Source organism: Salvelinus namaycush, chromosome 8, assembly GCF_016432855.1.
Source record: "Salvelinus namaycush isolate Seneca chromosome 8, SaNama_1.0, whole genome shotgun sequence".
Lineage (NCBI taxonomy): Eukaryota > Metazoa > Chordata > Actinopteri > Salmoniformes > Salmonidae > Salvelinus > Salvelinus namaycush.
Window position 1 is genome coordinate 64,545,063 of NC_052314.1, and position 12,498 is coordinate 64,557,560.

The 12,498-nt window shown below is 39.3% G+C and overlaps 1 protein-coding gene across 1 annotated transcript; it reads right to left on the minus strand.

Moving 5' to 3' along the window:
* Nucleotides 1-1,893: 1,893 nt before the first annotated feature.
* LOC120052004 (CD209 antigen-like protein D) lies at nt 1,894-4,895 on the minus strand. The gene is made up of 4 exons (XM_038998883.1): nt 4,769-4,895; nt 4,507-4,631; nt 4,318-4,418; nt 1,894-2,341 (listed from the first exon to the last, which is right to left on the minus strand). The coding sequence occupies exons 1-4, from the start codon at nt 4,875-4,877 to the stop codon at nt 2,194-2,196; spliced, it is 483 nt and encodes a 160-aa protein (XP_038854811.1). The 5' UTR covers nt 4,878-4,895; the 3' UTR covers nt 1,894-2,193.
* Nucleotides 4,896-12,498: the final 7,603 nt, after the last annotated feature.

The window sequence follows — 12,498 nt, forward strand, 5'->3', positions numbered from 1 at the left end:
CTGCTCCTCTCTCCTGACAGTCCTGTCTGCTCTCCTCCCAGGTTGTCTTCTCAGTAGAGAGGAAGTACAAACTGGAGTCAAAGTATCTCCATCCCTCCTGACAATGCTGCTCTGTTGAAGAGCAAAGGTGAACACATTGAGAAAACTTACCCTGTATCTTTATACTCATAAACCCATTGATATATAATTATTGTTGATTTTACTTCTAATTAACCACAGTTATATCTCACCGATCACAAAAAGCTTTGCCTGAATATGGCCTTTCTCTTTAGTCAGGTTGTTGTATCTGGTCTGTAGCTGGTCTCTCTCTTCAGTCAGGTTGTTGTATCTGGTCTGTAGCTGGTCTCCCTCTTCAGTTGCGTTGATTTTATAGAGGGAGAAACTCTGGAACAAGTTGTTCCTTTTATCCTCAGGAACTTGAATTGCTCTGTTATCTATAAAGTGTAAACACAGTTATTAGGTAAAACACCAGGTAATTAGGCATAGTAACCAGTACCTCCTATAACTAGGTGATAAGCAATGAACTTGGACACAAACTCACAGTAGACAGACAGGCCTATGATCCCAGCCAGTAGAACACACAGCAGCCCCAGACACACTGCAGCAACTAGGAAGGGTCTCTTCACTGAGCTCTCAGGCTCTGTGAACACATACAATAGACTGTTTTGTTGTGTGTGTGTGTCACCTGCGTGCTGGTCTCCTGGTCCATTATTAGGAGCAGTGTCTGCTGTCTCTTCTCTCTTGGTGCTGGTCTCACCGTCTCTCAGGGTGTCTGCACTGATGTAGATATCCACAATCCTCTCCTCCATCTCACCTCTGTCAAACTTGACCTTCTTGTTCATATCTGGTTCAGTATAGATGACATTTGACATCTTTAACAATGCCTGGGTCTTTCTTTCCATGTAGGTCTACTATACATTAAGTCTCTGCTTCTAGAATTAATGTGGTCTTCCAACATGGCCGCCAGGAGGCGTAGTACGTCAAAATAGAACAAGTTTGCATACTTGAGTGAGTAATTGTGTGTGTACTTGTGTTCATGTGTACTTGTGAGAGATTGTTACAGTGGTTATTGTTAAAACATTTTCTGCAACACAATATAAATCATTCCATGTCTCTACATGGTCATCTGTCCAGAGTACATCTCAACACAGTCCTCCTGTCCAGGAAATGGGACTTGCTATTTGTGATGATGGACAGGACACTATTATACCAGGAAGATATAGATCATAGAGGGGAAGTGGACAACAAAGGCTAGTTGTTAAAATATATTAAATATCATATGTAACAGCCCCAAGATAATTCAGGGAGTGTCCAGAACTCCTTCCTTTCACCTTTCTGCTGATCTGGACCCTCTGTTTACTCCCAAATATGCATCAACATGTTCAGGAGGTCCAGGACTACAAACATGGGTCATTATAATGTCCATACAATAGATTTGACTAAACAAACTGCTCCAAGTGTATATTGCGGGTGGGTAGTCTTAACCAGTGAGGATGAGATTTTGAGTGACAGCTGTTTGAATGACTGAAAATATCCACTTCACTCTTTTGGGACCGTTATATGGGAACAGCAGTCAAATATGAGCATTTGATATTGTATGTGACTTGACAACAAAGACTGATGGTCAAAGATGATTAAGTAACATCCTTTGAGATCCTTTTATATCTCTATTACACTCATTGATTAGTGATACAGTCAACTCCTATACAGTGTATGTAATGGTGGTTTGGTACTGTTGAGAATGTTATCACCAGGCCTAAACTGGAGCATGTAAATATCTGTAGAATACATTTGTATTGAACATTATTTGTTTGCACAAAGTCAAATGTACTAACTTCATGTTGCCTCTGATGATATGTCAAACATAACTACTGGTACACAGGAAGCTACAAACAGGAAATAAGTAGGACTTTTATTAATATAATACAACAAACAAATACAACAATAGGTGCATTTGAATGCGTCTGTGTACCTCCATGCATGTGTGCGTGTGTGTGTGTGTGTGTGTGTGTGTGTGTGAAAATGTGTGTAAGTGTGATAGAGGGAGAGTGTGTGTGTGTGTGTGTGTGTGTGTGTGTGTGTGTGAGTGCGTGCTTGCGTGTGCGAGAGAGCGAGAGAGAGAGAGAGAATGAAGAACAAAGTTGTGTACAATATAAACTGCTATATGTGTTACAGTATGTTGTCATGGTGATGTTAAAACACTTTCTCACAAATCCAGTTGAGTTTCCCGTCACATGACATGTCATTCCATGCCTTAAGTGGAGTCCAATCTTTATGTATCTCAACACAGTCCTCTTCCCCAGTAGGATCTTCACTATCAGGCTGCTTGTCATTCCAGTACCTACAGGGTTAACAACAGTCAGATATCATGGTTAATACCAGTACCTACAGGGTTAACAACAGTCAGATATCATGGTTAATACCAGTACCTACAGGGTTAATAACAGTCAGATATCATGGTTAATACCAGTACCTACAGTGTTAAAAACACTCAGATATCATGGTTAATACCAGTACCTACAGAGTTAAAAACACTCAGATATCATGGTTAATACCAGTACCTACAGGGTTAAAAGCAGTCAGATATCATGGTTAATACCAGTACCTACAGGGTTAAAAACAGTCAGATATCATGGTTAATACCAGTACCTACAGGGTTAAAAAAATGTCAGATATCATAGTTAATACCAGTACCTACATGGTTAAAAACAGTCATATATCGTGGTTAATACCAGTACCTACATGGTTAACAACAGTCAGATATCATGGTTAATACCAGTACCTACAGGGTTAAAAACAGTCAGATATCATGGTTAATACCAGTACCTACATGGTTAACAACAGTCAGATATCATGGTTAATACTAGTACCTACAGGGTTAAAAACAGTCAGATATCATAGTTAATACCAGTACCTACATGGTTAAAAACAGTCAGATATCATGGTTAATACCAGTACCTACAGGGTTAATAACAGTCAGATATCATAGTTAATACCAGTACCTACAGGGTTAAAAACAGTCAGATATCATGGTTAATACCAGTACCTACATGGTTAACAACAGTCAGATATCATGGTTAATACTAGTACCTACAGGGTTAAAAACAGTCAGATATCATGGTTAATACCAGTACCTACAGGGTTAAAAACAGTCAGATATCATGGTTAATACCAGTACCTACATGGTTAACAACAGTCAGATATCATGGTTAATACCAGTACCTACAGGGTTAATAACAGTCAGATATCATAGTTAATACCAGTACCTACATGGTTAAAAACAGTCAGATATCATAGTTAATACCAGTACCTACAGGGTTAAAAACAGTCAGATATCATGGTTAATACCAGTACCTACATGGTTAACAACAGTCAGATATCATGGTTAATACTAGTACCTACAGGGTTAAAAACAGTCAGATATCATAGTTAATACCAGTACCTACATGGTTAAAAACAGTCAGATATCATGGTTAATACCAGTACCTACAGGGTTAATAACAGTCAGATATCATGGTTAATACCAGTACCTACAGGGTTAACAACAGTTAGATATCATGGTTAATACCAGTACCTACATGGTTAAAAACAGTCAGATATCCTGGTTAATACCAGTACCTACAGGGTTAACAACAGTCAGATGTCATGGTTAATACCAGTACCTATAGGGTTAACAACAGTCAGATATCATGGTTAATACCAGTACCTACAGGGTTAACAACAGTCATATATCATGATTAATACCAGTACCTACAGGGTTAACAACAGTTAGATATCATGGTTAATACCAGTACCTACAGGGTTAAAAACAGTCAGATATCATGGTTAATAACAGTACATACAGGGTTAAAAACAGTCAGATATCATGTTTAATACCAGTACCTACAGGGTTAAAAACAGTCAGATATCATGGTTAATACCAGTACCTACAGGGTTAAAAACAGTCAGATATCATGGTTAATACCAGTACCTACAGGGTTAAAACAGTCAGATATCATGGTTAATACCAGTACCTACAGGGTTAAAAACAGTCAGATATCATGGTTAATACCAGTACATACAGGATTAACAACAGTCAGATATCATGGTTAATACCAGTACCTACAGGGTTAACAACAGTCAGATATCATGGTTAATACCAGTACCTACAGGGTTAACAACAATAAGACATCACAGTAACAACATCATAATACTAAATAATATGTAGACATTTTTCATCTTATAGTTAACTGTGTTGACTGGTATCATCAATGTCAGTAACCTGTATAGAAAAAGGTTGAAAGGAGCCTTATTGACAGATTAGTTATCATCTCTCACCTTGTGGTCAGTGGGGTGCCGTCCACCCATTTCCAGGTCCCCTCCTTAACAGAGTCAGTCAGACCAATCCAGACTCTCTTCTTGAGGTTGAAGAGAAATGTCTGTTGTTGAGAAAGATAAATTAACAGACATTTATGTTTGATCATATCTACCCCCTGCACACCCATCGCCTCTCCCTCTCCCTCTCACCTGTTCCTTATCACTGTTTATGATCACCAGGTCTGCTCCTCTCTTCAGACAGTCCTGTCTGCTCTCCTTCCAGGTTTTAGTCTCAGTAGACAGGAAGTACCAACTGGATTCAAACTTCTGCCAGCCTTCAGGACAGATTTGAAAATATTGATGAAAATACGAATTTCCTTCAATTTATCACACTGGACACTTAATGAAAGAACACAGACTGATGATTAGTTGTGTGGTATTAATGGTAATGTATTACTGTAGGTTTACTCACTGAGATTGGTAAGCCTCCAGTTAAGAAAATCTCTCTCAGTCTGTAGCTTGTCTCTCTCTTTAGTCATGGCGTTGTAACTAGTCTGTAGCTGGTCTCTCTCTTTAGTCATGGTGTTGTAACTGGTCTGTAGCTGGTCGCTCTCTTCAGTCAGGTTGTTGTAACTGGTCTGTAGGTTGGCTCTCTCTTTAGTCATGGTGTTGTAACTGGTCTGTATCTGGTATCTCTCTTTAGTCAGGGTGTTGTAACTGGTCTGTAGCTGGTCTCTCTCTTTAGTCAGGGTGTTGTAACTGGTCTGTATCTGGTATCTCTCTTTAGTCAGGTTGTTGTTGCTGGTCTGTAGCTGTTCTATCTCTGCAGATGAGTTGGTCTTATAGGCTATGAAGCTCTTAGAGACCCCATCATCTGTTATAACAACAACAAAGTGTATCAATAAAATAGATAATCTGGTGAATTGTAAGTGAATGCTGGTGAATTGTAGGAATTGTAACTTAAGACTTACAGTAGACAGACAGGCCTATGATCCCAGCCAGTAGAACACACAGCAGCCCCAGACACAATGCAACAACTCTGGAGGATCTCTTCTCTGAGCTATCAGGCTCTGTGGAGACAGATACTGTACATAGCATCAATGAGACACAATAACACTTTTAAAGTGATATTTTCTCACCCCATCTCTCTTCCTGTTGAGGGGGACTTGTGGTTGTTAAAGATACAGCTTCTCACATTAACAGGAAATATAGTGACCAGTTAGTTATCTCCTAGCCTTGCTAACGTTAGCCAGCTAGCTAATAATAGTAGAATTCATATGTTTAGGACATTCGTAACATATTGTACGTTTTGCAAATTCATAACATATACACATTGTAATTCGTAACATATCATACAAAATGTAATTCGTAACATCATAGAAATTGTAATTTGTAACATACCAAATGGATCATGGACATCCACAACTTGATACATATCATATGATACCTATCATATTACACTAAATGGAGTGACTCGGATTTACGTACAGAATAATAAGAAATGCAATGAGACCAGGTTGGAAATACACATTGGCGATTTGCATTGGACTTTATGAACATGAAAATGAATGTTTCTGCAGTTAGTATACATCCTAAAATACAGAGCCTCGAACATTTCAGAACATTTAACCTCTAGTCTTAAAGGAACAACGTTTGTTACAGTTTATTTTACTCAGTTGAATTTTGAAGCCTTGGTGCATGGGGCATCGACCAACCTCATCACATTAACATGAGGTAAATTGTTTATGCGGCAAGTGGAAAGATAATAACCATTAGTATAAACTTCCACGTGTGTGTCTCTATGACTACGGTGTATTTACCAGTGTTCTGAGATTCAGGTTGTTTATCTATGGTCCTGTTCACAGTATCCTGTCCACAGCTCTTCCTGTCTACATTAGCATAAATCTCCTCAGACTGCTCCATATAAAGGCTAATTCTAATTACTACCTTAAAATATGCTTTGGTACTTTATGTATCTACACACAGTACAACAGACAGTATATTATGTTTTATATCCTGTTAAACAGCTGCTTTAGTTTAACAGTCTGTTGTGTCTGAGAACGTACAGTGTTATAGATGTAGGGGGGACTTCACACCTTAACCAGTGGTTTGAGCAGACAGCAACCTCCAGGAAGAGACACAACAGCAGATAGACACCATGATGAGTGTGTGGGTATGTAGCAGACAGGTCCACTGTTGTATGGTGCATTGTGTTGCCGTTGGTAACCTACACGTTGTCCCTTGTACAGTGAAGGTTGTGAGTCATTCTCATCTTCTATTAGCATTGTTTTTTTTGTATGTATGTGTGTGTGTGTGTGTGTGTGTGTGTGTGTGTGTGTGTGTGTGTGTGTGTGTGTGTGTGTGTGTGTGTGTGTGTGTGTGTGTGTGTGTGTGTGTGTGTGTGTGTGTTTCCTCTCAGTAATGTTCTGCCCTCTGTGTGTGTCCAGGTCACACTGTTTTAAGTATCCAATCACATTCAATCAGGAAGCTGGTAGACCTTGTTAAAGAACTTTGTTCCTTCATTTATTAATCTGTGCTTTGTTATTCTTATTATTAAAGTGATAAGCATAGGCTAATAATAGGTCCCACTTTTTTGCAAAATCACATGACATGTTTCTAATAAAAATAAAGAAGAATCATTTTCCAGAGTACAGTATGACTACATACTCTCCTCTAAATCTAAACAGAACAATTATTTGTCTTATCTCTTAATTTTCAGCTTCCTCCTCTATGTCTCTCTCTGACATTAACCTCTAATTCCTCCCAAACCCGGATCCGGGAGCACCCCCCACAGTAAAAAAGCTGACTAGCATAGCCTAGCATAGCGTCACAAGTAAATACTAGCATCTAAATATCATTAAATCACAAGTCCAAGACACCAGATGAAAGATACACATCTTGTGAATCCAGCCATCATTTCTGATTTTTAAAATGTTTTACAGGGAAGACACAATATGTAAATCTATTAGCTAACCACGTTAGCAAAAGACACCACTTTTTTTACTCCACCAGTTTTTTACTCCATCAGTAGCTATCACAAATTCGACCAAATAAAGATATATATAGCCACTAACCAAGAAACAACTTCATAAGATGACAGTCTGATAACATATTTATTGTATAGCATATGTTGTTTTTAGAAAAATGTGCATATTTCAGGTATAAATCATAGTTCTACATTGCAGCTGCAATCTGAAATAGTGCTGAAGCTGCCAGAATAATTACAGAGACCAACGTCAAATACCTAATTACTCATCTTAAAACATTTCTGAAAAATACACAGCGTACAGCAAATGAAAGCCCAACATCTTGTGAATCCAGCCAATATGTCAGATTTTTTAAGTGTTTTACAGCGAAAACACAATATAGCATTATATTAGCTTAGCACAATAGCCAGAAACACAAGCAATTTACCAGCAGCACAGGTTAGCGATCGTAACAATACAGCAAAAGATATATAATTTTGGACTAACCTTGATATACTTCGTCAGGTGACAGTCCTGTAACATCATATTACACAATGCATATAGGTTTTGTTCGAAAATGTGCATATTTAGCAGCACAAATCGTTGTTATACAATGTGATCAGTGGCAACAGGTCATGCATTCTGGCCGGCGCCATCTTGGAAAGGCACCTAAGTTTACGATTATTTATCGATTAAGATTGACTAAAAAATACAGGTTGGACAGCAAATGAAAGATGCATTAGTTATTAATGCAACCGCTGAGTTAGATTTTTTTAAATTAACGTTACTAGACATACAGTGTGCGTTACAGCCAGACTAGTGCCGCAATAACGGCGGACAAATCCGTTTACATTTTTCCACATAAATACGGAATAACATCATAAATAGCTCTTACTTTTGGACGAGCTTCCATCAGAATCTTGGGCAAGGTGTCCTTTGTCCAAAAGAATCGTTGCTTGGTTGTAAAACGTCGTCTTCAACTTCGGAATTAGCAGCTAACAATAGTTATGTGGCCACAACATTCCCAAATCCCCAAAACGCAATACTAAGGAAATTCCGAAAATAGCAATATACTCGCATAAACTAATATAACTCGGTTTAAAATAACTTCGTTATGATGTTTCTAACACCTATATCAAATTAAATTACAGACGGATATAGCTAAGGCCGATAACTGAGCGTTTCAAAATGCCATCTTGAGGTCTTGCTTTGCGCAATGACGAACGAGGAAAAGAGAGCGCACTTCGTTCCTTGGCCTTTTATAAGCTCTGAGATCTACGTAGAAGCTCCATTCCACTTCTCATTGGTTACTGACATCCAGGGGAAGGCGGGTGCAGTTCATGACAACCCATAGGATGCATACAGAGTTTTAAACTGATCCTAGAACAGAGTCAACATTTTCAGATTTTGCAGTACCTATCAGGAATTTCGCTGCCAAACGAGTTCTGTTTCACTCAGAGAAATAATTCAAACGGTTTTAGAAACTAGAGAGTGTTTTCTATCCAATAGTAATAATAATATGCATATTGTACGAGCAAGAATTGAGTACGAGGCAGTTTAATTTGGGAACGCTAAATGTCGAAGTTGAAACAGCACCCCCTGTAGTGTCAAGAGGTTTTTAAGGCTCTATCTCAATTAGTCTCTCCTCTCATCCTATCTCCTCACCTCCTCATATCTACTCCTTTCTCCTCTCCTCCTATCTCCTCTTATCTCCTCTCCTCCTATCTCCTCTCCTCCTATCTCCTCTTATCTCCTCTCCTCCTATCTCCTCTCCTCCGATCTCCTCTCCTCCCATCCTCTTATCTCTTCTCCTCCTATCTCCTCTCCTCCTATCTCCTCTGCTCTTATCTCCTCTCCTCCATATCACTGTATCCAACAATCAACATAGTATTGACTACCAGCTAGCTAATGTTAGTAGAATTCATATCTTTAGGACATTCGTAACATATTGTATGTTTTTGCAAATTTGTAACATATCATACACATTGTAATTTGTAACATATCATACAAAATGGATGATGGTCATCCACACATTGATACATACCATATGAAAGGTAATATATCATATTATAATGGAGTGTCTCTGATTTACGTACGGAATAATACAAAATGTTTTGAGACTAGGTTGGACTAGGTTGGACTTATCAGCATAGTAATTACTAGACTACCAGAAAAACAATGAGAGAGAGAGCTTCCAATCATGTTCCTAAAAATATATGTTTTGACTCATGGATGTCATTTCATGAGAACTGTAGATGTATTATAGAAGCCAAGTACTATTTGCATTTGAAAATGTAATGGAAAGAGAGAGAGACAAAAAATGTGTTGATAATGGTATGCTCATCTTTGACAGTGTCTTTAATGCTGTAAAAACATAGGACTAGATGACCCTGTAAAGACATGGAATGATGACAATTGTGGCAAATATCAAAACTGGATCTCTCTCTCTCGCTCTCTCTCTCTCTCTCTCTCTCTCTCTCTCTCTCTCTCTCTCTCTCTCTCTCATACAAAAATAGAACACGTTTGCATTCTTGTGTCCGTGCTGTGTGTATGTGTGTGAGAGATTTTTACAGTGGTTATTGTTAAACCATTTTCTGCAGCACAATATAAATAATTTAATGTCTCTACATGGTCACCTTGTCCAGAGTCTATCTCAACACAGTCCTCCTGCCCAGGGAACAGGACTTGCTATTTGTGATGATGGACAGGACACTATTATACCAGGAAGATATAGATCATAGAGGGGAAGTGGACAACAAAGGCTAGTTGTTAACATATATTAAACTTCATTTGTAACAGCCCCAATATAATTCAGGGAGTTTCCAGAACTCCCCCTTCCTTTCACCTTTCTGCTGATCTGGACCCTCTGTTTACTCCCAAATATACATCAACATGTTCAGGAGGTCCAGGACTACAAACATGGGTCATTATAATGTCCATACAATAGATGTGACACTACAAACTGCTCCAAGTGGATATTGAGGGTGGGTAGTCTTAACCAGTGAGGAGGAGATGACAACAGTAACCACCGTGGCTTTCCTCTACATTTACCCATTAGTCATTTTTTTAAATGTTAACTAAGTAAGTAAATTAAGAACAAGTTCTTATTTACAATGACAACCTACCCCGGCCAAACCTCCCCCTAACCCGGACGACGCTGGGCCAATTGTGCGCCGCCCTATGGGACTACTGATCATGGTCGGTTGTTATACAGCCTTGGATTGAACACAGGTCTGTAGTGACGGCTCTTGCACTTCAATGCAGTGCTTTAGACCGCTGCGCCGCTCAGCCCCCCATTTAGCAGACTATGTTATCCAGAGTGACTTACAAAAGTATGTTTAAGTGCCTTGCTCAAGGGCACATCGGCAGATTTTTCACGTAGTCGGCTCAGTAATTCGATCCAGCAACCTTTCGGTTACTGGCCTAGTGATCTTAACTGCTAGAAGTCCTGCCGCCGTCTCTCTTCATGAACCTGATTGGTCGATGAGATTTTGAGTGACAGCTGGTTGAATGACTGAAAAGATCCACTTCACTTCCCTCTTTTGGGACCCATATGGAGGAACAATAATCAAATATGAGCATTTGATATTGTGCTTATGTGTAACTTGACAACAAAGACTGACTGTCAAAGAGTATTATGACACACAGCAGCCCCAGACACACTGCAGCAACTCCAGAGGGTCTCTTCCACCACTGAAAATGTACTGAATCACACATTAAAGATCGTTGGTAATGTGTTTAACTGTATCATCCAGGATTGGGACAAATACATCTGTTTAATGTATAATGTGTAGTTTGTGTGTGTGTGTGTGTGTGTGTGTGTGTGTGTGTGTGTGTGTGTGTGTGTGTGTGTGTGTGTGTGTGTGTGTGTGTGTGTGTGTGTGTGTGTGTGTGTGTGTGTGTGTGTGTTCGTGCAATCTTACCTGAAGCAACAACTCCATCTCTTGGACTGGGCTTGAAGGCTCTTACATTGGAATATAATTGGCCATCGATGTCTGTGTTCTTCATTGCATCAGGCTCATCATCTTCAAATCTATCTGGGATTTCATAAACTCCCTCTGACATCTTAACACACTTGTGGTCAAATACAGTAACTTCTACTTCTTACCTCAACTCTAATGTAAGTTTGTAGCTGTGTCTTCTCCCTGCACTGTCCTGGGTCTGTGTGACTTTAGGTAGTGAAACTCTTTATCAGTCAACCACAGTGGATGATAAATTGTGAAATCAACACAACACTGGCCACCATGTGACTCCCACCAGCCTTAGTTTGATAATATACTACATGATATGACTCCACCAGCCTTAGTTTGATAATATAATACATGATATGACTCCCACCAGCCTTAGTTTGATAATATACTACATGATATGACTCCACCAGCCTTAGTTTGATAATATACTACATGATATGACATTATATCATGCTATGTGATGTATGTGTGAATTCACAGGGTCCCAATTTTGGACGTGCTAAAATAAATTGGGATCTTTTTAATTTACATGTACACTACATATATTCTGACTGAGTTTACAGTAGCCTCAGCCTTCAATGGAGAGCACATTATGGCTCTCACTCTGTGACTGGAAGTGTAGGGAGAAGTTGATCTTGGGTCAGTTTTGCATTTCCACCACAAACGGTTAAGGTTAAGATTGGGGGAAAGAAACCTGTTCCTAGATCTGTACGTAGGGGAAACCTCCCCCCGTGTTGTGACCGGCCATCAATGGCCATATAGGGGTCTTTGTTCTATCTATGCTGACTGTGAATAATTACTCAGAATGAAAAAGCAGAAGTTCTGACAATGTCTCCATAGTTTCAGTTTTAAGGGAATCGAAAGAATAAAAACCCTTCACATGTTTTATGCCAAAACATTCATATCTCCACCCTGTCTTTTAGTACAACATAACATATACATACTGGTTACATCTAATGACAACTCTCTCTGCACTGATTCCACTGTTCCACATGACATCTACCTACATGAACTATTATACAACTCTACAGCTCTACTCTATTCCACAGGAGGAGAGAAAGCATCACACAGATCCTGAGATATAGGGACAGAGTCAAAGGTGTCCCTCTGGTGGACGTAGTACTAACTACAGGTACAGCTGTAGTGTTGGTGACAGAGACCTGGGTGGATGTAGTACTAACTACAGGTACAGCTGTAGTGTTGGTGACAGAGACCTGGGTGGATGTAGTACTAACTACAGGTACAGCTGTAGTGTTGGTGATAGA